Source organism: Xiphophorus couchianus, chromosome 5 (genome assembly GCF_001444195.1).
Source record: "Xiphophorus couchianus chromosome 5, X_couchianus-1.0, whole genome shotgun sequence".
NCBI lineage: Eukaryota > Metazoa > Chordata > Actinopteri > Cyprinodontiformes > Poeciliidae > Xiphophorus > Xiphophorus couchianus.
Window position 1 is genome coordinate 4,499,750 of NC_040232.1, and position 26,781 is coordinate 4,526,530.

The 26,781-nt window shown below is 37.0% G+C and overlaps 1 protein-coding gene across 4 annotated transcripts in view; it reads right to left on the reverse strand.

Annotated features, from left to right (window-relative positions):
• Positions 1-338: 338 nt before the first annotated feature.
• inpp4b (inositol polyphosphate-4-phosphatase type II B) overlaps positions 339-26,781 on the reverse strand; it is a 198,999-nt gene continuing 172,556 nt past the window's right edge. For 3 of the 4 annotated variants that reach the window (XM_028016220.1, XM_028016223.1, XM_028016224.1), the window contains 8 exons: positions 20,942-21,114; positions 20,582-20,705; positions 20,067-20,193; positions 17,605-17,745; positions 16,471-16,568; positions 15,615-15,727; positions 12,592-12,746; positions 4,811-5,001 (listed from right to left, as the gene is read on the reverse strand). In XM_028016220.1, the coding sequence (XP_027872021.1) occupies positions 4,827-5,001; positions 12,592-12,746; positions 15,615-15,727; positions 16,471-16,568; positions 17,605-17,745; positions 20,067-20,193; positions 20,582-20,705; positions 20,942-21,114 (1,106 nt within the window). In that variant the 3' untranslated portion in view covers positions 4,811-4,826. Of the gene's footprint in view, positions 1,255-4,810; positions 5,002-12,591; positions 12,747-15,614; positions 15,728-16,470; positions 16,569-17,604; positions 17,746-20,066; positions 20,194-20,581; positions 20,706-20,941; positions 21,115-26,781 lie in introns of those variants that run through there. The other variant, XM_028016222.1, reaches the window with a different exon arrangement.

A 26,781-nucleotide genomic window follows, 5' to 3' on the forward strand; every position in this document is an offset into this window, starting at 1 on the left:
CGAAAGGTCAATTATATATATATAAATCTATGTAATCAAAAAAGTTAGAATACTTCAAAGAAATGTGAAAACGTGTAATAAACTTCACGCTGTTACATCCTGTCCAACTAACCACTGAGGCTGGCATCTGGTGTGTTGAGCGCTAATATTATCAGAATGTATTATTAGCCTTTGTAAATAAACAGTCGGTTACCGTTTATTTAGAAGCGTTCATGTAGTAGAAAAATTAGATTTCTACTATATACACTATTACCAAACTGTTGTGACGCACTGTAAAACAAACTTCAGTAAGTGCATCATAAACACTTCATCTTATTTGTTGCCAGCATTTTTTTTTATTTTATTAGAAAGCAAAACTCGTATTGCCTTATTTATATTATTTGGAGTCAATAACATAAAATTATGACAAATTTGTATTTGTAAAAACGAACAGTAAGCCAGTTACAAAAGATACGTTACACATATACAGTTTACAGTCAACTTAATAAAAAAAAGAAGCAATTTTAAATAGACATCTTAAAAGTATATAAATATACAAGTGACATGAATAATGAATCATCTATCCATCTGTTTGTCTATAACATATAAATGTGCTAAAGGTTACAGAAAACGTTTATTTAATCAGCACATAAATTAAAAAATAGGATATATATATATATATGTGTGTGTGGGGGGTGTGTGTGCAGGTTTAAATGCAAAGTACTTTTATGTAGAAGTCACCTGTCCAACAACATTCACCTTTCTGATGCTCAAACTGATTTTTTAGCTGTCTCTGCTTTACAATGGACACACACAGACCCACCCACCCACACACACACACCCCTGGACACGCCCACCCCCTCACACACACACACCCCTCACACACAGGATAAGGTTATGCATTGCCACCAGGGCCATGATAAAAATAAGCATTTGAGTAAAAAGTGCTCTTGCTTTCAAAGCAACATGTTTGACAAATCCAGATTCCTTTCTGGACGTCAATAATTGTACCCTGCTTACATAAATACAAGTTCAACAATAAAACAGTTTACATATTCATTCCTGTTCGTAAGCGTTCATATTTCTTTCCTGGATATCACAAGATGAGGTTTTATTTACAGTACACTCCGCGCCAAGAGTCCTTAGGAGTTAACTTTGCCGTACGTCCCGTCTGGAGGTCGGTAGCATTTGGGGAAGGCCATCAGCTGCAACATGTTGAAGGCGTATTTCCTGCATCTAATATTCTTTTGAACGTTCTCAATCCGACATCCTTCTCTGATGACGAAATGATAAAGAAACGTGGAAATGAGAGAAAGAAAAGAAAAAGGACAAAAAAAGAAAACATGAACGATGGTTTTAATTATGACACAGAGCTTGATAGGAATAATGTTAAATAAAATTCAAATATTTCTGTTGTTTTTTTAGGATAGCATTTATTATTATTATTTTTTTTTTTTTACAAGCAAAGTTATTTTATTTGAAGAGTTTTACGTGGTGAAATAATTCAAAAGTTTTTCTAGATAAAAATGTGAAAATTGTGACTTTTGCCTTTAGAAATCATTTAATTCATAAAGCGTTTGTCCGTGTAAGTTGATCGCAGTATTTGATGAGCCTGACAGACATTTTAAGGCCTAAGTGTAATGAAGTTGCTTATCGGTTGCTACAGTTAATGATCCACAGTTTATGATTCATTAGCATCCACTACATACATGATTCATGTACGTGGCGGAGCTCCATGCTCAGTAAATTTCATTTCTTCATGTTTAGACCCATAAAAAATATGTGATTTGCTAAGGCGTCACGATCAGGGCTAATAGGAGATGAGAGGGAAATAAAAACACTTTCCAAGCAAATTGGATGAGCATGAAGGCAGTATTTTTAATAAAAGAACTATTTGTGCAACATAAGTGTTTTTATGTTTCTACCAATATAAGCCACATAAAATACCAGCAATTCTGAACATTTCTGTTCAAAAAGAAAAGAGTTAAAAGTTAAAATTATTTGTACTTCTGGCAGGTTTTTCCGTTTAACCAAAAGTTGACTAACGTTTTTACAACTTTTTTTTGACGTAAAGGTAAAACGTTTTTCTTTTTAACAGCACTTTTCTTTGTATTGTGAAATTTTTTTACTTTCATATTAAGTATGTTTCTGATAGCAAATGAGACAGTAACTTTTAAAAAAGATAAAATGACACAAAAGGCGTATGAATCTGAAAAACAAAATTTTGATCTGTTCTTATTTATCTTTAGTGACATTACAGTAATTGTGAAATGTCTTTCTTGCTTCCTCAGATATCAGAACAAACTTCCAGAAAACTGCAAAACAGCCGAAACACTGAGATCCTTTAAATCGAGACTAAAAACCCGGATGAACATTGACCAAGATATTTGATGTGTATTGATGATCTGGATGATGACGTTTGACAGCATCTAAGGTTTATGGCTTCTTTCATAATTGGTGGCTGATATTTTTATGATGTAATGCACTTTGAACTGCCTTGTTGCTGAAATGTGCAACGCAAACTTGACTTGACTTCAGGCATTTTGACAATTATATTTTGCTTTCTGTATTTGGATTGTGCAGGAAGACAACGCAGCAGCAAACTGATGTTTTTGAGCTCTGAATGGCTAAAAAAACAAAACAAAAACATAAACGACAAATTATGTTACGGAGCGGCTTAGTGAAAGTCCAGACTTTCAGTTATTACAGAGGATATCTGAACAGGTTGAAGTGAAAAATCTTAAAAAATGCAAAGATTTGTCCTTAAAAAGGAAAAACAAAGTGTAGACATTTATCCAAACGCATTTGTGATTAAAGCAAACCTTGGAGACATGCAGTCATGGTAAAGAATAGGCTGTTGTGTTGAACAGCATCATGTCTGCATTTGTGCTTTGGCTTGATTCTGCAGAATGAGCCGTCAGTGTTTCCTTTCCAATTTCCATAAAATTATTATTATTATCCATTATTAAACAGAAAAATCCAGCTGCTAAGAAACGGTGAAAGTGAAAAACGTTTTTAGCTCAAATAAGACATTGTGTAAGTATATTTCTTACAGTCATTGTTTTTGTTGTGTAAAGCTTGGTGCAGAGAGGATTGTGGTGTGGAATTGTCTTTCGGGAGTTGGACTTGGGCCCCATAATTCCAGTAGATTCCAGTAAACTCTTCAGTTTACTGGAATTATGTAAATTCCCCAAATGTTCCAAGAGATTTTACACTTCCATATTTGTGGGAAAGGTTTGAGGACTGCTTCTGTTCTGAGAGGAAATGTCCATAAAGACAAAGATGAGGAGCTTAACGAGACCCGACTGTCCTGAACTCAACCCATGAAAACAGAAACGTCCTTCCTGTCACAGTGAACATCTGGAAGAGTGATCACCATAAACTCACTCCTAAACCTTAACGGAAAACTTGAGCTCTTGGATGAAATTCATGTGCTCAAAGGCAGAAAGGCAAATCATTTAGCCAGTTTAGTGTCTTCACCATCATTATCACAATATGTAAGAAAATAACTCACTAATGAGTCCTAGAGTTGGGTGTAGAGTTTGCCTGTGGTTGGATTTATGTGTAGTTTGAAATAATTTGTTGGTGTTAAATTTATTTTGACTTATTAATGATGATAAATATTTTATTCATTATACTTTGAAAGCACTTTGAACTGGCTTGTTGCTGAAAATGTGATATATAAGTAAAAAAAAACTTCCTCTTCTACCAGCAGGGGAATTTGATTTGGGGTAGAAAACATCGTCACCAAAGCTGTGTACTTATCACATATTTAGGGATTAAATAATAAAATAAAAATGTGGATGAGTTCTCAGTAAAAGGAGGCAGATGGTATCGTTCGAAGCAGTTAACAATGGTGCCGGTTTTGTCAACTGTATTTTTTTACCTGGTTGTCCATAAGTTCTTGGTAAATATTCTCTATATTTAGTAACGCTATTCTTAATTAACTTGCTGTTGTCACGTTTTTTTGAAGCATTTCCAAACCATCAGATAATACAGAAGGATAAATCACTTTCAATTAAAACCCAATCAAACATTACTTCACTCGTTAAGTCTTTGTGTTGGTGAGGTCTGTTCATAAGTCACATTTCAATTTCCTGGTTCATCTGGACCTTTTCCTTAAATCATTGTGACGTGTTAAAGTCAAACTTTTACTATTTTCCATTTTAGGCTTTGTTCTGTTTAATAAATGATGTTTATTATACATCCTACCTGAATACTTGCATCATTCACAATTATATATTTATTAAAGGATTTATTATTTAGCATTTTCTGAGGGTGAAAACCCCAAAACTATTATTTTATTTATACTGTATTTAAAAATGTCATGTAGAAAAGTGTATATAGTATTTTAATGATCAATGGAAAAATCTTTATTGGCACACAGATAGTCAAATGGTTTGATGATATTTTGATGACTTATCTTTAATGATGAACTCTACAATTAATTTAAAACTATAACGAGAAAGTCTTGCTGTTGTTGATGGTTTCAAAGTTTAGCACCTAGTCTATTGTTTTCAGGAGGAAAAATTAAGCTGGAGAAAAGTAGGAAAAGTTAGAAAACTGTTCCCTAATCAGTGTTGACAGAAAAAGCGAGAAATAAAAGAATGGAACCGCTGTGGATGCTTTGCTTTTTTTTTTTGTTCTAACTAAATGAAAACACAAAGTAATTTATCTTTTGTTAACGAAAGTTGTCTGGTTAAATTTGGCTTCCCCCGTCCAATCCTGCACCCACTTATGCTAATTAGCCGTTCACAACGGTTCTTTTAACAAAACCACAAAATCTCAGGAAATAAGCAGCAGAAAACAGAGGGACAAGCGCTCACAGAAATGATGTTGTTAGGATTTTATTGATATTTTGCAAGCAGAAAAACAAGACTTAAAATGAGCCACACAACCAGTAAGTGGGAGCTAACAAGCAGCAGGGCAATGGGATAAAAGTGTCGCGACGCTGGTTTGTTTTCCGTCACGGCACCGGCCTCGGGGTCCTCCCAGTGCCCAACGTCTCCCTGGGAAAGCCGACTGCAGAGACGCCCATCAGAGGGGAAACAGAACGGACAGACAGATCAAAACGCTGCAGGCCTGGTGCTGTCTGAGTGGATGTTCTGGCCCTAATTGATTGGTGGAGAGGCTTGGCGCGCGGTCGCCAGAACACCCACTCAGACAGACAGCTATTAGCGCAGACTGATGGTTAGAAAAGCAGCAAGAGAGAAGCATTCTGTGACAGATGGAGCGGATGTGAGAATCATGCTCAACAAGACCTGAGCTGTGACCACACTGCAAAAACACAAAGTCTCACCAAGTATTTCTGGTCTAGTTTCTACTGCAGATATCTTGGCACACTTGAAATAAGACAAACTAACTCACAAGTAACTTTTCAGCAAGACATAGGATATTGTTCTAAGTAAATAATTCCTTAATATTGATGAAAAAGGACTATTTCTACAGGCAGATTAATTCACTAATGGGAAATGTGTCTTGTTATGAGGGCAGTCATCTGCCAGTATTTGATTGACTTAAAATACCCTTCTATGTGCTGCTGAAAAGTTACTTGTAGGTTAGTTTTGTCTTATTTTAAATGTACTAAGATATTTGCACTAGAAACCTCACCAAAAATACTTGGTAAGATTTTGTCTATTGCAGTTGATGTGATGATTGGATGGGGGGATGAATGAAGGAGGCATGCAGATTAAAATGTAGGAAAAAAATATCAACCTGAAACTCAAACCTGCTAATAAACTCTTGGACTGTCTGTATAATGAAGACCAATTTCTTTTTTTAATTTTTAACTACATACATAAAATAAACATCTACTGCCGTTAAATTTTACTGAGCTGCAAAACACTGTGGTTGCTTAAACTCGACTTTGACCTGTAGCATAGAATCTGTTCGTTCACATAAACATTAATTTGTTCCACTGCCAGCAGAGCTAAAAGTTTGTTTTGGGTTTTTTTTTTATTATCACAGAGCAAAACAACTTCCTATTCAGATAATCAGCACCTTTGAACCAGCTGATTGTTTTCTCAAAGCTTAAGATGAGAAACTATAATTTTTAACAAAGAATAAAGACATTATCCATCATGATTTTACCAGCAAATCCTTGTTTTTGGGGTTTTTAACTGAGAAAAAAAGGAATGGGAGTCTGATCATCAGTCCTCCACTGCTGTGCTTGAATGGGATGTCTAACCCCGCCCACATGGCTCCAACATGCTTATCTGTCCTAACGTGTAGTAAATCTGATCTATAACACATTATGGTGTAAGAGTGAGCTAAAACTGTCTGTTATTTACATTTTATTACGTTGCAACCACAAAGTTCAATCTATTTTTTTCTCAGACTTTATGTCGTAAACAAACACAAAGTAGTGAATAATTGTAAAGTAAAAGACACATTAAGATCAAATAGAGGTTGCTACCAATATTCGATGACTCAGAAACAATTTTCCAAATTTTTTTCTTGAAAAATATAAATCATTTGGATGTAGATCTATCCACTCTAAGGCATGAATATCCTTTGACCTTTTTAAATCGTATCTCTCTGTATTTTTATGGTTGTTGTCAGGCTGGAGTTAGACCCTTTGTCCTAATTTCAAGTCTTTTACAACTCTAATAGGTTTCCTTCCAGGACTGTCGTGTATTTAACTCCATCAACCTTCCTATTAAGTCAGACCATCTGCTCTGTCCCAGCTAAAGAAAAGCATCTCTACAGAATGATGCTGTCATGATGCTCCATGGCAGGAGTGGTGCATTCAGATGTCCAGAGTTCATTTTGTGCATTTTGTCCACACTTTGTGCGCGTACGCCAAAAAATTCAGTTTTGGTCATATTTTACAGGAGAACGTTTCTCCACATGGTTGCATATTCCCACTACATGGTTTGTGGAAAACTATAAATTAGATTTCATCTAGCATTCTGTCAAAATGGAGTCACTACGAGCTTCCTGGTTGCTTTTCTGATTAGTGCTGCATGGCGGGTTTGCATGTTGCCGTATTTTTCCCAATATTTGGACAAGTTCTCTCTTATGCTTCAGATGATTTTAGAACCTGAACCTGCTTTAATGGTCTCCACAGCTTTCTCTTTAAATGCAATGAAAGCCTTAAAAAAACGGCTGGATTTTTTTTTACTGAGATTACTGGGTAAATTTTATTTTGTGGTACCAGAGTAAAGGGGCCTGTTCACAATTGCACACACACCTTTTCAGATTTCTGTTTGCACAAAATGTGACAAATATGTACAGCTTTACTCTCATTTCACAATAATCCAAACAGTTTGTTGATTAATAATAAAATTCCTGCCTTGATGTGATGAAAAGTGAAAAGGAACAAAGGGTGTGGATCCTTTTAAAAGACACTGTGTATTGTTTCATGCCAGATGTAATTAACTGTTATGACGCAAAGCTTTATTTCCTGTGAGCTGTTATAAGTCACCGGTGAAGAAACACACCTACAGCTCACAGTGAACCAGTCCGTCCAGTCTGAAAGCAGATGAAAATACCAATTAAACTAATCCTGTCAGAAAAATTAAGAAATTAATTACACTTTTATTTATTTATTTTTTTCTAAATGAGTAGCTGCATGGGCTGCAAACTAAAGCTTTAAAGTTTATTTTCTTTTCTTATGAAAAGTCCTTGTTTGACGTCACTGGGTGCTATATTATCTTTGCTAGCCTACAGAGAGTATAAATGATTTACAGACGTATTAATGATTGGCATGCCAGCCTCATATGGTGTGTCCGCACACAATAAACATAACACGTCTTTAATAATAATTGATGTTTTGGTTCCATTGATTCTTTCTTGCTTTCCTCTCTTAGGTTCTGGAAAGTTGTGACTTCTTGGTCATGCAGGAGATAGCAATGCTAAGTGGTTTGTTCCCCTCGCCTCTCCTTTTACCTCTCATCCAAAAGTGTTTTTCAGTTCTGATCCAGTTCTGGGCCCAGTTCTGGGCTAGGTCAGAACAATTACAGCTCTAATTGTAACAGTACAATTAGATGTACTGTAAATGTAACAGTACAATTACAGCTGTTAAGGTCAATGACAGGGTGGATAAGGTCCTATTCATTTGTTTAGTTGTCACCTGTGAAAAGCAAACATATGAGTTGTGTTAGTCATATGTCTCTCGGGGTGAATGGTTGAAGATCCACCTTGAAAGGTGAGTCAGGCAGCTCTGTAGGTGTTAGAAAGTTGCAACCTGAGGCCACCTGCTTTGCTTAATGTTGGTTTTTCAAGCTGAATGTGGATTAGTTTATTTCACTCCTTTCTCTTACAACCTGTCTTCTCTGTGCAAAAAGTTCACTAGACTGTCTTCCTTATCGTTCACTGTTTTTTAGACACCGAATTATGCAATAGTTCTGTTTCTCATTTATCATTTCTTAGGCACAGAGTGTCTTTTTAAGTCTGTAGATGCCTTAATGCAAGCCCAGTCATGGTATGCACCTGTGTACTTTATCCTCCCTTCTGTCCTGATAAAGAGCTGCTTAGCTTGACGCTGCAGAGTGCTAATCACTGACAGTTCATGTTCCAGTGGGCAGTGAGACTCAAAGTGCTGGTCTGTGTAGGCTTCAGTGTTGAGGCTTCAGTTCCTCTCAGTGTGTATTAGACAGTCCAAAAAAGGTAACTTGTTGTTTTCGGTATCACACCAGCCCAGTTCAGTTTGCTTTAATTGAACTTAAATTTGTTTCCCTAAAAGTCTGGTTTGTATGGGGAAGTATGAATGTTCATACGACCCAAAAAAAAACTAAACAAAAAAAAAAAAAAAAAACACTGATCCACCTAGAAACCTTAGTTTCGGTTCGGTTGAATGAACTCCTGCAAATACATATGTGAACGCCAAGCAGACCAGAGACTGGTCCGAAAGCAGACAGTAGAGCAGGGCATTCTGGGTAAATACAACCAAACCAAGCACACAAATCTAGCGTTAGAGATCTACCGGACTATCAGGTGAGAAAAGCTGGGTGTTGCCTTCTTAGTTGAGGAGTTCAAAGATCATTCTTTGGCTTTGGTGTGGAACCAGATATCTACATGTCTAAAACTGTGACTACATGTTGTAGTCACCTGCTTTCCTCTATGTAGAGACCATCTACAATGGGTGAACTGGGAAGACATATCCATGCTTGTTTTTCAGTGTAATATCTCTTTCCATGTCTACACTGACAATACCCAACTGACAAGTGACCTTAATCCCAAGTCCAGACTAGGTAATATTATTAAACGCCTTGTGGAAATTAGGAACCAGTTGGCGTAGATATAACAAATATTATTGTTTTTGTTTTTTCCAACTTAATCTGAAGGTTTCCAGTTCAGTTTGTCAGTGTGTCCTCCTACATCAAACCCTGCACTAAAAATCTCGGTACTTGTCTGCACCTAAGCAAATTATTTCTCTAGTTAAAACCAGTTATTTTCATTTCCTTATTATAAATAAGGCATATTCTTTATTGAGGCCTTAAGACTGTCCTCATTTACACCCTGCTAGATAATTGCTGCTGGGTCTAAATGGGTCTGGTCGGTCCTCTTCAAGGCTCTTCACAGGCATCCGAAGGAGAGATCATATTACACCAGAACACTTGATTGTTTTAAACCAGTAATACTCTAAACATTGAACAAATAATTAGTTCAAGCAGTTAAAAAGCTTAATTGATTCAAACATAATTAGTACTTTGGAGTGCTCGGGAAGCTCACTTATCTTAATTATCCATCTGCTCTGTTGTAATTCACCGTGACCTGAAAGTTAAAACGTACATTTCCTACCCAAACATTACTGAACACAAACAAATTAAAATTCAAAGGGCAAGCTTTTTGCTTGTTAGTTCAGCCACTTGTTTATTGTCTGATCGCTGCAGAGTGCACTCAATGAACTACAAAATCCCCGCTTTGCTAATTACATTACATTGCTCCCCAACATTATGTTTCATTATCCGAGGGCAAGAAAATGGTCAGTTTTAAACAGTTGTTTTCAGAATCGCTTTTCGTAGGCAAGAAGTTCAGAAGCAATTTGACCTTCATGTTTAACTTTGCACCGAGTGTTAAGAATGATTACTGTTTGGTCTTCACACACAGGATTTGCGTCTGGTTTGAAAGTCCTCCTAAAATCACACATTCATGGGCAGAAGAGGACTGAGCCACTTTGGAGTTAATTTGTTGAAGAAAATCATCAGCAGGAATTTTCTAAAAATAAGCTGCAGTTGTTAGTGCTGGACCGCAATTCCAAAAAAGGGAAAGGAGGATTAATTCATTTCCTTTAGTGTACAAGTTCTGCATACAACTAATCCTGTACCGTATAACTGCCCTCATCCAAACTATAAAACTTTTGTGGCCACATTCTTAACAGTTCAGAATGTAAACAAATCCTTTTCCATCAGATATAATGCACACTTGCAAAAACTATTTCACTTCATGCACACTTAGCTGGGAAGCAAATCAGAAAATAACAGACAATTTGGAGGAATGACATTCTGATGCTTACACTCGCTAGACTGGGAGTGAAAACATGAGGCTTTAGCTGTTGGCAAGTGTGGACGAACTCAGGGAATTATTAATCCATGTAAGGGAAACATGTTGTTCCAGATCTTTGCAAAGTTGTAACATTCCCTGCAAATTATGGAGTTAAATTGGGGGCATAAAGTTTGTTTCACATTTGTTTTTCAGTTTCAAATCGTTTTTTCTTTTGAACAAACTGTAGCTCCACAGCACTTAATCATTTAGAGGACAGACTGATAAGTCCCAAAACGGGAGTAAAATGGCTACAGACCCAGATTCCTCCTTGAGTCCTTCCTCCAATTGCTATAATCCTAAAACTTTTCTCATCTGAGCAGTAAATATCAGCCAATTAGAAACAGGGACTGGACTTTATGGACTGTGCTAAATGGAAAACAACAAGTTTAACGATTAAATGGATCATCAATGATCAGTAATTATCTCTGTAGCATTTAATAGAAAATATATATATAGAATAAAGTTTTCTTTCGTAACTGTGGACACAAAATTATATTTTAAGCTCTCCTTTTGAGTTTTTTATTTATTTGACAATTTTAGGCTGAGATCAGCATAAAAAAAACAACAAAAAAACATTTTATTAACGTGTTGCACTGAATGTGTTTACGGGTCTAAGCCAAACTTTTGGTCTCCACTGATTGGATTTTGTGCTTTTTTAACTGTTGAAATCTCTTGTCATGCCGCCAGCCTGCAATCAGCAGGCTTGACCAAGTGTTTATCACAGGTACTAGATATGTGCACTTCCCAGATTTTTCTCAAACGGATTTACAGTTGAATCTTATCAGATCTGAGCAGACGTGGATGTTTACCCTGCTGGCGTACACAGATGGGAAAGGGAGCAGAGTCCCTGCAGGAGCCAACTGGAAGAAGCACGGCTGACTTTGAATGTGTGAAGGACGGAGCAGACGGTGGAGGAAAAACTTCTGATGGTGATAAGTTCTTAGGAGAAGGTGCAGAGGAGATGTTTTTGATGGATGGTGTGGGTGCAGGGTATTACTTTAAATACAGATGCTGGCAATAACATTTCGACTTCAGGTTTATTGGATTATTCCTCCAACCGGCCAAGCTTCAAATCAAACCAGGTGATTATTTTGACTTTTAGAAACACCATGGAAGTAATTTAAAAAGTTGCAGATCTTCTCCTGCATCTTTTAGCTGTTACAGTACTGTGCAAAAGTTTTAAATCATAGCTTATTTCCAGATATTTTGGTCTTTTAGATCATTTTGATTAATTGGTTAATAATCTTTGACTACTTTTTCTCTAACTTACTTTGCAGTACTAGTACTTCTTAAGTATTTACAACGTACATGTTTCTCCTTTTTTTGCTTATCTGCCACATTTAAATGTTTCAGGCACTAAAACAATTATTACTATCATAAAAATACAACCTGAGGAAATACAAAAAGCCATTTTTATATATCAATTTATTATTATATAAGGTGAAAAACAATTTATACCAAAGCGACCCTCTGAAACTTAACAACTGGTTGTACAACATTGGTGGTAGAAACTGCCGTCAAGCAGCAATGAGTCTTTTACTGACCATAATGCTGCCACCACCACATTTGACTGTCAACATGTTTTTCTTTTTTCCAAAAATACTCTGCTAGTTTTAAGACAGATGTAACAGCACACACACACCTTCATGTTTTTTCGTCAACCTCCAAAGGAATTTAAAAGATACAGTTCAGTGTGGTGTGGTGATATGGAAAGCTCCTATTTATGCCTGAAATATTTCATGTAAGGTAGTTTTGTTTTATTTCAAGCGTACTAAGATATTTGCACTAGAAACTAGACCAAAACTTTTTGGTAAAAAATTATGTTTTTGCAAAGAAATTGATGAGGACCAAAGTTGACAAGAAAGTGTGATTCACAAAAATGAAATCTTTAGAGCTTTTCCACAGCACTGTACGTGAAATACTAATGGTTTGTTGCCAGGAGTGTTTAGGAAACCTGAAACTGAAACTTGTTCTCTTGAAGTTCTGAAGGTTGGAGAGATTTTATCCAGTTTCACAAAGCCAACCCAACCTGCATGAGTGCCGTCCTGTACCTTGCTTGGAACCAGCTCTGGTAATACCTTGCACTCGGTGAGGTGAGAAAACCTTTTTTGACTTGAAACTCACCTCCGCATGCAGTCCAGAGCTCGGACGAAGAAGTCCTTGCTGAGCTGGTGTTCGTCCCTCAGTAGGGCGCACTGCTCTAATGTGACAGACATGGATGTTCGGTCTTTGGCACTTTTACAGCTGGTAAATCGGATTCCGTTCAGCCTTCGGCAAATCTGGCAAAAGGTGGAGATGAAATTACATGGATCATTGCAGCAGAAAATTATATTTTCTTGTGTAACAGTAATTTCTCTTGGATGGATAAGTCCTGTTCCTGTGTTCATTTTTTGTCGATGTTGCAACAAGTCCAGCAGTGGTAGAGTAACAGGTCTGCTGTGCATTTCTTACGTCAATGTCATGAAGTTGTGTGGACTTGTTTCTCTCAGCACAGACTAAAACATTTCTGTTATGTCAAGCCTTAGGTTTGAACCCATTTAAATAAAATGCCAGGTTGAATGATGTTTAGTTTGTTCCCGGCCTCTCGGCTGACTGAAAGAACGGCGCTGCACTTTTATCTTGGCTAAAAAATCTAATTACATTTTTGGACATATTGTGGTCATTAAAAATAAAGACACAGACAGTGGAAATTAAAGAAGCGCCACCCATCACTCGTAAGGCCTTTGTCCACAAGCTTAACTTCAACCGGTTTTGGCGCAATCTGCTCCAGACAGATTTGTGATTTTATGGCATTCCATATTTTTAGCAACCCTGCAAGCATCACATCTCTTGGAAGAACGGGGATCCAATGAAGAAGCAAGAAACTGTGTAGTTCTAGTAAACGTCCTCTCAGAGTTTACCAGAACTACATAGCAGTTTGTCATGATGTTTACATTATTCTTTGTTTGGGTTTTTCTGTTCAATAAAGTTCATGTGTGGATACTGCTGTACATCTTTTGACTGCATAAATCCAAAGGTTGCACATGTTTAAAAAAAAGTGCTGCAATATAGGTAGATTTGTACCAGGGGAGAAACTGCAGGTTTTTGGCCGATCTTCGATTACCGATCTTTAAAAAGCTTGACCTGCCGATTCTGATTTTGGTCAATACCAATTTTCTTGTCTGAAATATCGCTTAATATAGCAAGAAAGTCATTGAATCTGAAACAGTGGAGTGACTATTGTTAACTGTAAATGGGCCAGCACAAGAGAACAGTGGTTGATTTTTAGATCTTTGCCAAGGTAGACAAGATGGGCTTCACATGTAAGTATCGGCCGATCACCGATCTCTAACACAGCTGGCTGATAAATTGGTGCACCCCTAATTTGTATGTTTAGCAAACTAATCAGCAGATCGGAATTATCTTCAGTATGTTTGGGTCATAAGTTAATTTCTATTAAAAAAATATGTGGGTTTATTTCAGTCAACCATAATAACAACCAAATGAAGGATGAATGTGGCAACATTTCAGGCCTTAATCTTAACTGCTTGATACTTTTGGCGGTTTGTTTTGAAGGCTGAAAGAAATATCTACGTTATTTGAGTCCATCAAAATCAGAACCCAAAGTTCTCAATCACCAAGAGTCAATTCAATAATCAACTCTTGGCGATGCTTCTGGCTATGAAGAAGCATCTTTATTAAGGTTTCACTGTTTTAAAACTAAAGCTGGTAAAGCAGCTAACTGCATGCTAGCAGCTTGAGCAGATAGCCCAAATAAAAGTACCAGTTGTACCAGTTTGAAATAGTTGTTACTCTATAAAAAGCAGGACTTCAAACAGAAAACATCAAGTGCTAAAAGGTACAACACAACACTTTGACCAAAATGTATTTGCTATTTATTTCTTTTGAGAGGCTGTTTTTAGGGATGACTTAGAATTCATGTGAAAAATTATCGGACTTTGTGAAAATACATTTTAGTTATTTTAAAGTGTTATCTTAATAAAAATTAACTTGGGCAGCAGCAGTTTTCTCCCTAATGCCACTGCTGATATCTGTCCATCATGGCATTGAGTTAACCTTCACCATGAAGCTCCAGACCAGCAAATTACCATAAATCCTTATTTTATAAGACGGTCACACTTGAGGATGATCAGTTAACCAAGTGAACATAACTAGCACCATCTGGCTGCTACTTTCACCCCTTTACTTTGATGGAAACAACAAGATTTTCTTTACATACTGCAGAAACACAAAATCTCACCAAGCACCTCTGTGTACTTTCTAGTGCAAAGACACTTGAAATAAAGCAAAACTAGCTCACAACAAACTTTTTACCAAGATATAGGAGCTTGTTTTATGTAAATAATCCTTAAAATTCAGTTTCATTGTCAGATTAGTTTAATTATAATATGGGATAAAATATCATGTTCTAAGTGCAATAATCTGCAAGTGGAAAAACTATTTTTTAGATCAGCATTAATGAATTACTGACTGAAAACAAGCTCCTATATCTCTCAAATAAGTTTCCTGCAAGTTAATTTGGTCTTATTTTAAGTGTGTGAAGAAATCTGAACTAGAAATTAGATCAAAAATACTTGGTAAGATTTTGTGGTTTTGCAGCAAATCTTATACAATCAACAGTACAATAAAAAAAAAGTAGAGTGCATGCTGTTATTATGCCTCAACACTTAGAAGACTGAACCTGATCAGTCTTTAAACTGAGAGGACAAAACCAACCCATGATCAACAAGTCAAAGGAGGATTGTGGAAACAGTGACAGCGTGAGATTGATGTGAGATTAAGAGATAACGCTGCCAATGAAGCATTCACTGCAGGCTGCGGCCTGCGCTTCTCACTCACTTCTCACACAACATAACTTCAATTACTTTAATGTAGGTGTCATAAGGACACACTTAACAGTCCACAAGCACAAGCTAAATATTGCTATATAATGAAGGTCAGGATCCATACCGTGCTCCCTTCCAAAGTCAATCAATCTTGCTCGGATTGTTGATTGTCTTTGGCTCTGTGCCCTTCTAAGAAGGGAATAAATCAAGTGTAGCATAAGATTTGTATTTTTGCCAAAAAAAAGCCTCCTAAATCTGTCATACGCTTGAGAGAAAACTTCCTTGACAGCAAGAGAAAGTTTGAATAATAACCAAACTCACAGTTCCAGCAATCCACAGTATTTCAACGTTCTTCCTCTTCTTTGTGATTACATTCTGGCCCAGCGTTTCAAGTAATTCCTTTATGTCAGTCTGTGTCTGAAAACATGGTAGACCTGTTTGTAGCAAAACAAAACACAGTGTTAGAGTTAAGAAAGCTCAGAACGAGAGGATGCATGCTGATAAAACGGCTAAATCCAATTCAAGTCATGTTTTAGTCTCTTTAGAGAAGTTTCTGATCCATTAAACCGTTACAGACTTTTGACCAAATTATTGCTCGTTAAAGTGTACAAACTTTGTAAGTAAACTAAAGAAGGGATTAATAATCTTAGTTAAATATCTTAGTACACTTGAAATAAGACAAAACTAACTTACAAGTAGCTTTTTATCAAAATATAGGAGCTTGTTTTAAGTCACTGACTCCTTTATATTGACAAAAATGTCCTAGTTTCATTGGCAGATTGTTTAACTAAAAATACATTTTCCTGTGTTATAAGTGAAATAATCAGCCAGTGGAACTAGCACTTCTTCATCGATATTAGCAATTATCGACTCAAAACAAGCTCCTTTATCTGGATGGAAAATTATTTGTAAGTCGGTTTTGTCATATTTCAAATGTACTAAGGTATTTGGTAAAATTGTGTGTTTTGCAGTGTGTAAAGCACTCTAAACATGTATGCCTGCTGTTTCCAGTTCCTTGTAATAAATATTAATTCCATGCAGTCAGAAAAGGTTTTAGATCTTTGACACCAGCTGTTTTATTGACTTGAAACATACAGTGAATATGAATATCTTTAAATTTGTGGTGCAGTTGCTTTTAGCTTGAAAAACGTGACAAAACATACGAGTTGTCCCTTACATTCTAGTGGCACCTTTTCTCTTAACGTCTTATAATAAGCTTCTAAAATCTCAAAGTTCTTCTGGTTTATTCTTTCTTGTAGAGAGATATCGCCGAACCTGTGGGAACCAGAAGGAAAACATATTGACAGAATTCAAGTTCTTTGACTTAAAAAGATACTTCAGATTTTTTTAAAAAACATGGTTGTGTGGAGACACTAAGAGGAGACAATATCTATCTTGTGGCAGATGAAAATGTCTTTTCTATAAAACTATTATTTCCCAGAGGATGGAGCTACATGCCAGGTAAAGTGGGGATTTTTCCGACCTCAAAATAAATTCAGTCTGGAAATGCATAGCGGTAATGCAACAAGTTTTAGGAAGTTAAATGCGACTATACATCAACTTATTTTGAAAACAAGCCACTAGTTAGTGTGAGTGTAGTTTAGAAGTTTATAAAGCTGTATTCACATTAACTGTTTTTCAGACAGTAGACGTCTCTCGGTCATAGCCACGCTTTGACAAGCTGTCAAAGGAAAACCGTTCTGCTGGTAAGACACTACCTGCGCTTCCACTCCCCATAAAATTACGCAAATTAGAATTACAAAAATAAATTCACTCAATGGAAACATGACAATTCAGGAAAAAAATCATGCTTTTCGAAAAAAGGTTTTTATTGAGAAACGTGATTGATTTTTAATGTCATCACGGGAACAAGCTTATTCACATGTGATTTTAATTACATTGCTTATTTAATGGAAACACCACAATTACAAAATTGTGTTTTATCGACATTAGCAGAATATCAAAAAGGTTTTTAATGGAAACACAGATAGTGACTGCTTGTAACCTCTCCAAGGAACCCCACTTCAAAAACATTCAAGGCTTTAAATATTAGTGATTTAAACCTGTAAGATATGCACTGAGGAAAACAATGACACCAATCTACATAACGATATCTAGGTAGTTTTATTTTTCAAGGGAATCGAAGATAAATTATAAGCAGCTATGAATATAAATGTAAGATTCTCTGAATAAAAACACGACAATCACTATGAATCACTTGTAAAACGTCTGATATAGACTGCATTAGTTTGTATATTGATTAAAGACGTGTGTGTGTGTGTGTTTAAGGGAGAAAGAGTAGCTGCAGTACCTCTCGGCTATAGTTTGTTGCTCATTGATGCCAATGTTAAACAGAACGGGGAAAACTCGCAGAGGCCTGCCCTCCTTGATCTCTTCTGGCAAGGTCTGAAAAATCACTTGTGGTAATGGCACTTCGACAGTGAAGTGGTCTCTAAATACAGAGAGAGAAAAGATAATTTAGGAGAAATTCAATATGTTCTGCAGTTCTGATGGACATAATGCCTTCAGGAAGTTGTAAATGTGACACCTGAGTAAGGTGTAGGCAAGCGCTGGAATAGAAATGGATGGTGTTCGTGCTTCAGAGGCAGACATGAGTGTAATTGTGTGAAACCGCCGTCAGCACTCTGAATATTCAGCCAAGCCGCTGCAGCATTATAAAGCTACTTCTCTCCTATGTGGATTAAAGTTCACGTAGTTCAGAAGTGAAAATGACTTCCTCATTACTGCCAGTAGCCGACTGCTGAGTGACTTTCTTCCTTTTCCAGCTCTCATGCAGATTTTCTTGCCCTAAACATCTCATGAGTTAAGCTGCTGTAAGTCGCTACTATGCAGTTTTTTTTCTTCCATTTTTACTGATTATCCTTTGAGCTCTCTAGTTATATGAACAAAATAACCTCTTATATGTAAAATACGCAGTAGGGGTTTTACCTTCATACACATTTTTATATTATATATTGTTCCTGTTGGAATCCTTTGTTGCTTTGGATTTTTCTTGTTTTTTAGTTTTTCTTTATTTGTTTGCCTTATGTCTGTTTTGCTTAGTTCAGTCTGCTCTCAGTCCAGTTCAGTTCAGTTAATTATTAATTCCTTATGATTAGTCATTATTTGTTACAGTCAGACTTGCTTTTCTGGTATTAAACCGCCTCTATTTCACTCGCTCCTTGCTGGTTCTTTCTGTTATTCTCCGGTTCTTCTCTGCTTTCCCTGTCTCCCTTTAGATTTTGTATTTTGTTGGATTTCTTTGATTAAATCTTTATTTCATAATAGGCCCCTAGAATCTGCTTGCATTTTGGTCCAACCTTGTTCCCATGCCATGACGGGTCCAATACTTCTGTTTTTTCACACATTTGCTTTTTTTTCTCCCAAGGAGACAAAAACAGCAACATTTATTTATTAAGGTAAAACATGACTTGAAATGATGAGGTAAAATATATGTATATATACATTTCTAATATTTCAACATAATCTTGTAAAATGAAAAAGTGAAAAAGTCTAACTACAAAAAGATAATTTACACATAAAGTGCAGCTACGTTTTGTGAAACTAAAGGGGTGAGAAGGATGAATTTATCCACATTAAACAAAAACAGGCTCAGGAAAGTATACATAACACAGTTTATAACAATCGTTGATTGCAGTTGTTGTTTGTGAGCATAAAGTTGACCAGATAAGAAAGTGCTTATGCATTCACCGTCAGTAGAAAATGCCTCCCGACATCTACACATACTATAATTAGTTCCAAATGTTTTTTACTTCCACTGCACAGAAAAGTGAAGGAAATAACATTTGACTGCATAAGTGTTTTTTAAATTCCATCCGCAGCACACAGCATTAGCTTGAAGAGAGGTTTTAGTGCTAAACAACGTGCTCTTGTGAGGGTAAAAAACACAATATTTATGTGAAGAAAAGTGAAACTTGCACCACTGCATGGCTTGATGTATAACAGGCTAATGTGAGGGAAAAGTTGTTGGAACATTTTCATACATCCCTGTACCTATCTAAGTAACAATGCTGGTCAGAAAAGGAGCAGCGATTTGAAACTACATGAATGCTATTGTTTTCAAATTACAGTTTTGTTGTAAAATAACAATCAGACTTGGAAATAGTTGCCTTCAACTTTTCTTCTCTTTTTCTCTCCTCACTAACCAAATATATAGAATATATAGTGAATGCTCATGCTAGTTACCAAGGCCACCTATCAATGGCTTTCCTGTAGCAATAAGTTGTTTCTCTGCCAGTAAGTACATGAGGGTGAATGACAGCGCTAAGACCCGCCTCCTGGTTCTGATTGGTTGTTTTGGTTGGGGGCAGTGACAGCAGCTCAGCGAGGAAGCAGAGGAGATTGATGTTTTCCCAGATTTTCTGTCTCATAAACTGTCACAACATGGTGACCGTTTTAACAAATATACAGAAAAAATATTCTTCATAAAAGTTACAGAATGTCGTTTTAAGATGTAAATGTGAGCAAAGAGGTTAGAAAATAACCAAACAGACATAAAGGAGTGTCAGGACACAGAGTGCAAGCAAAACATCACAATGGATCAGATTTAATATGTCTTTAAGAAAGATTGATAAAGGAATGTGAACGGTTCATGCCGTTACTGTAAATTTAAGTCATAGTTTTCAAATAATAAATTCTCAGCGTGACCTAATCAGCTCTTGAGAAGCGATCATTGATATATTTCTCGTAAAAACTGAGTCATGCCATTGTCACACGAAGTGGCTGAACCTGGCAGGGTGCGAGGAATCTCACCGTCGGCCACAAACTGAAGGCTGCAGGTCACTGAGGTCATCCGCTTTGGCCTCTGTGATCTTGAACGTGACTCTCTGCAGGTCAGAGATTCCAATCTCCATGTCCTCAAGCATCCCGATCTCTTCACCTAAAACAAAACATCGCCCAGGATTTCATCTCTGCTCCTTACGTCGTTTCCGACATTCAGTAAAATTAAAGAAAAAAAAAGGAATAAAGAATGGAGTTTGAAAAAAAAATCAGTATTTGTTTCTCTTTCTAAACTAATCTTCTTGGAGTTGTTTATCCTTCACCAGGAAGGCATTGTATGAAACTGAATGAAGCCTTTGTTATAAGAACATTCCGCCAAAACCAACAACCCATTCAGTCATCACCTTGTTTTCAAACATGGTGCAACTTGCCACAGCACTTTCCACTCATCAACATAGCGAACAGTTTTCAAACTAAATGTTCTTCTGCAAAGTGTAGAATAATGAACTGTACTGAGTGGAGGTTTTGTGCTGCTGTGATGTACTCACTGTAAGTGCTCAGCAGGCTCTCGAACTGAGCCACCAGGCCGACGAGGTGGAGCTGCCTCAGGAAGTCTTTGTCCTGCAAGCCTGCGTACAGCCTCATCACAAAGCCACATGCCAGTGCTGCCAGCTGTTGATGTGCAACAACAACAACTTCAAACGCTGCTTTCACGCTTCCCAGCTCAGACAATATGAAAGGCGTTGCTGATTTGAACAGATAGAACTGGGGATGCAGACAAACTGCTCAGATATTTATTAAATTATAACTAAAAGTTCATGAAACAAAAGCCAACATGTGGGGTCAGGTGGAGGCAATAAATAGCATTTTACTGGTAATGTACTGGATGAGTGCAGCCAGCCACCTACTGCCTGACTGAAGACTACGTCTCTCCTCTGCTGCAGGTGGAGGCCTTGAGGTATGCTGCACACTGCCTCCTGCAGGAGGACGAAGGTCATTGCTCTCTTTGCTTTCTCCACCACCTCCAACACGCACTCCTTTAGTCTGGTCACCAGAGGACTCAGCTGCTCTCGCCAGTCACCTGCAGAGAAATAAAAGAACAGAAACATTGAGGAGAGGGTCAGAAAGAGTTTAAAACTGAATCTATTAGGATGTGATGTTTTAAATGTGTGCTGAATGTTGGGGAAATCTGGAATACTTCTTTAAGTTTAAAGGGAATATTCACATCAGTTTGTTCAATGCAGTAAACCAATCACAATGCTGCAGTTATGCTGCTGTTGGATGTCTGAGTAAAATCTGATCAGTATCTTTATAAATATGTATGGAAGTGTTTAACTGCCAGAACTTGGAAGCAAATTTAGGAGCACTATCATGTCCTAACAAGAATGTTTCTCGTTACAAGATGCAAAACTTGTTAAAAGATAAAAGCTTCTCGTAACGAGACAAGCTATATATCATGTTACAAGAAACATTTTCATTTCAAGGAGATAAACATACGCTCCTCTGACAGATTATGACTTGTAAAAAATAAAGGGGCTTGCTTTGACTCCTCCTCCTCCTCCAGTTTTCTATAGACAACATCTAAAAATCCCAAGTAACAGGTGTTGCCGTTTTACTGTAATCACCTTTTTTGTTTAAAAGAGAAGATATTCTGGTTTTATTAAGATATAAATCTTGTTATGAGTTTTCTTGTTTTAATGAGAAATGTTCTCATTTTAATGATAGAAAAATATGCTCCTTTTATTACGACTTATATAAAAAAAAGGCTTGCTATGACTCCTGTTCATTTTGTTTCTTCTAGACAATATCTAAAATTTCAAAGGTGTTGGTGTTTAGTTACGGCGTTTTCTATTTAAGAGATAAACTGTTCCTTTTAAAATGCTGTTTAAACAAGATGAGTTTTCCATCTCGCTGTGCAAAGAAAGTTTCTCATTTTACTGAGATATAAAAATTCATTCCTCTCACAGATGACAACTTGTTAAAAAGGCCTTGAGAGGCTCACTATGAATCTTCTTCCTCTCATTCTGTTTCCTCTGCTACTGCATTACAGTTATGATATTTTATATTTAAAAGAGAAGATATTTTGTTTTTAATGACATACATTAAAACCAAACCATAACATTTTTTTTTTTCCTCGTTAAATTGAGAAAGTTTTCTCCTTCATACGAGATTCTGATTCCTGATTATATTCCCAAACTCTGGCAGCTTCTGTACATATAAGAGGTTTCTGCACCTCTGCAAGCAGTTTCAGCCTTGCTGTGAAAGAAGTATCTACAATCAGTGCTTTCATAAATTTATTAACACAATGAAAAGATGTAAATGAGGAAGTGCAAAGCTAGTAGAGGTTGCCTTGATAGGTCTTTTTAGACTCAGTACTGAACTGTGAGGCCCTGAAATGACTTCTGTAGCTTTCCCAGGCTTGCATATGAAATCTTTCACTGCCATTTAATTAAGTCAGGGGTGTCACACTAGTTTGAATTTAGTGTGACACCCCTAATAGGAACCGCAGGTTAAACTGTGATTCCAGTTTAACCTGTCAGAGTGCTGGTTTAGCCCGTTGAAGCGAAATGCTAAATTTTTAAGACATACAAAGTCCTACTTGCAGAACTTTGTATGTAAATATTAGGATTTACATTAAAAGTAGGTCAATATTTTGGCTGTTTAATAAAACAAAATACAAATGTGAACATTAAAATTTTGGCACAAGATAACATTTACATCATCCACCCCACGTTGCTGTCTTAAGGAGGGTGTGTTTTCTAATCCTGGGCCTAAGGGCACACACCTGCATGTTTCCTATTTCAACACACGTGATTTAAAGTAAAGAGTTTTTTAAATCAGACTTCTGTGGAAACTGATGACTAATTAGTAAAGTATCTTTGAGACAATTTGTTCCTTTGAAGTACCACTCTCGTGCTCTGTTCTCGATTGTTGACAGATTGACAAATCCACCTTCTGTTAACCGTGAATTTTTCTCCTCTGAGGCCTGTGACAAATTTGCCACCTTTTTTATAAATAAAACTGTGAAAATAAGGGAAACAATAAACTCCTCTGTGTCTGCTGTTGGGAAACAATTAACTATGTTTTCCCCTAAACAGAACTTACCTATGATGACCCACTTTAACCTGATCACTCAAAAAGATCTGAGTTACACTTTACATCATATGAAATCATCCACCTATTCCCTTGACGTCATACCTACGAGTTTATTCTTAAAGGTCTCAGAGGTTTTGGCTCCGGACCTTTTACAAATAATTAACAAGTCACTCTCCTCTGGAGTCTTTCCTCGGGCTCTAAAGACTGTGGTAGTTAAACCCCTTCACAAAAAGCATAATCTAGACTCATCAATTTTAAGCAATTATCAACCAATATCAAACTTACCTTTTTTGTCTAAAATACTAGAAAAAATTTGTTTTTCAGCAGATAAATGGCTTTCTGGCCCTGAACAACTGTTTTGATGTCCATCAGTCAGGCTTCCGTCAGCATCACAGCACTGAAACGGCTCTTGTCAAAATATTCAATGACCTCCATCTAAACATCGACCGTAATAAAATGTCAATATTAGTTTTGCTTGACTTGAGTGCTGCATTTGACACAGTCGATCATGATATTTTATTATCCCGATTAGAAAATTGGGTTGGCATTTCTGGTATAGTACTCAGCTGGCTTAAATCTTACCTGTTCATCGGAACCTTTTGTGTGTCCATAGGCAACTTTAAATCCAAACTGAATGAAATTACATATGGAGTTCCCCTAGGTCCCATCCTGGGGCCGCTTCTTTTTAATATCTATATGCTTCCATTAATTCAAATTATACGAAATAATAAGATAGAATACCACAATTATGCCGATGACACACTTTCACCAGGAGATTACAGTCAGGTTCAAATACTCACTAAATGTATTGAGCAGATTAATGTCTGGATGGGCCAAAATTTTCTCCAACTAAATAAAAACAAAACTGAAATATTAGTGTTTGGACCAAAAGAGCATAGATTAAATATAATCACCCACCTTCAGTCTGTTGGATTAAAATGCTCTGATGAAGCTAAGAATCTGGGGGTGATCATGGATCCTGATCTGAACTTTAATAACCACATCAAATCTATCATAAAAACTTCATTCTACCATCTAAAAAATATTGCTAAAATTACACGACTCATGTCCCCACAAGACTCTGAAAAATTAGTTCATGCCTTTGTTTTTAGTAGACTCGATTACTGCAATGGAATTTTTACTGGATTATCAAAAAAATCAATAAGACAGCTCCAGCTTCTCCAGAATGCTGCTGCAAGAGTCCTAACTAAAACAAAAAGAGATCAGCGTATCAGTCCAGTTCTAAGATCTCAGCACAGGCTGCCTGTTGCTGAAAGAATAGGATTTAAAATCTCCTTAATGGTTTACAAAGCACTTCATAATAGAAACCCAGACTACATTTCTGATCTTCTTCAACCGTATATACCACTCAAACCTTTAAGATAATCAGAATCAAACCTTCTAACTATTCCGAGAGTCAGAACTAAACACGGTGAAGCAGACCAGAACCAAAAGACCTGAGAGGGTTGATACAACAACAGCAGATCTTAATGTATTGTGGTGCTAAGCCGTTCAGTGATTTATAAACTAACAACAGCATTTAAGGTTTATTCTCTGAGGTGACGTGCTCTATCTTCCTGGTTTTAGTGAGAACGCCAGCAGCAGCAGCATTCTGGATCAGCTGCAGCTGGAGGAGTCATTGTTGACAGGTAGTATATTAGTACAGACTCATTTATAGGTTTCCAAAACTGTCCACATAAAAATAAACAAACAAACAAACAAAACAGTCAAGATAATCATTAATTTACCAGCAATGTAGCCTCTAGCTTCAGCTGTCTAATGGTAAAAGTATTCCAACCAAACATCAACAAGAGAAACTATAGCCTTTTGTAATAATAGTTGACCAACACATTACATTTTTAAACTCTTCTGCAGAAAAACTCTGCAGAAGATGAACAATTAAAAATAGTGAAATCTTAAATATGGGAAACATGTACCTCTGTTTGGGAGTAAGAATAGAGATTAATCTGAGGTTGTAATTCACTAATCTGAAATTTCATAAGGATTTGCATTCCATTATTAAAGAGAGCTGGGTATAAACTTCAAATATCAATTGAATATAAAGTCTTTTATATTCCAAAATCCTCCCAATCTGAATTCAAGCACAATGCATTCCATGTTCTTAGCCATCCCTAATGAGCTCTATTGAGCGGCCAGCAGGGGGCAGTGTTGGATAGACATCGCCCAGCATGCTGTAATCTCTTCAGCCTTCACGTTCTAAAAAGTTTATGGACAAACACAGATGCAGAGTAGGACTCCCAGCTTGTGAATCACATCAGATTGGGCTGAGCCTCGTATGAGAAATCTCGTTTCATCTCAAACGCCGCCATCAGACCGAGGGGAGAAAAGGAAGAGGAGGACAGATGAGTCCCACTCACCTGCTCTCAAACACATCTGTATAAACATCCACCTCTTCCCGCAGCAATTTCTCATCAAAAGTCCAGACATTACCCATGACAACCAGAAGTTAAAGCCGTTCTCATGATTCTACCCACGTTTAGAGTTTGGTAAACAGACGGCCGCCTGCTCTGAGGCAGCTTAGCATCTTACTAAAGGAGCTCTGGGGGCTGCCGGAGAACCAGGTGCTCTGGCCTTGTTCCTTGCACACATGCACCAAATAATAAAAATACACCAGCATTTCTACAGAAGCAGTGGAGCGACCTAAATGGAGAGATTCTCTAAAAGTGATGCTGCTGCCCTGGGTGCCAGCTGGCAGCTGCATCGGGGTGTCTCCCTCTGAACAGAAGCTTCAGAAAGGATTTGATAGCAACAGGGAACGCGTCTGCAAAACTGAGCAGGGTTGATTCACATTTTTATGTCAACATTTAGCAGACTTCATTTAAATTTCTGTAATCCTTTCTCATTTATCAACATTATTAATACTAGTTCACAATGAATCTATGACAGATATTTCTATTTCTGGTCAGATTTTGAATAAAGAACCTGAATATCAATGGTTTAATGACCGAGAGACGGACAGATGAGTGTTGTCCAAACTCTATGTTTTGGTTCTTTAGCTGGATCAGAAAACTTGAATTGACTGATTAGGTCTCATGTGAAAACATGTAATTCAACAAACTGAATCAGCTAAAGTAGCTAAAGTGTTTCCAGAACAAGCAGGGCTAATAAAAAGCTCAAACAGTGGTGATATGGGTAGAAAACATTAGTAAAGAGAGAGTGAATAATTTGAACTCTAGCTGCACTTTGACAAATTGTTGGAAAAATTCAAGACCAGTGCTCCTGTCTCCAGGAAGTGGAAACCAAAAATAGCCGACTTCAAGAGCGAAGTGTAATAATTCGTCAGAGAAACCCAGGGCAACTTCTGAGCAACTGGAAGCTTAGAAGTTCGGTTCTATCGCAGACACATTGAAATACAGCAGTGTGCATGGCAGGACTGCAAGAAGAAAGCAACAGCTCTTCAGAAGAAGTATTATAAGGTCCCCATGAAACAGACAAAGAGCTGCTGAAAAAAACACAACTCTCTGGATGAATGAGACTAAAATAAAACTTTGTAGATTAAAGAAGAATTGCTATGTTTGGACCAGGAGAATACGGTTTCATCTCTGGGAGTCTTTGCTGCTGGATTTGAAGTTAAGCCACACTGTCACCACTCTGAGTTACCAGGGAAGTTAATCCTTGAGCTGGTCGTGGC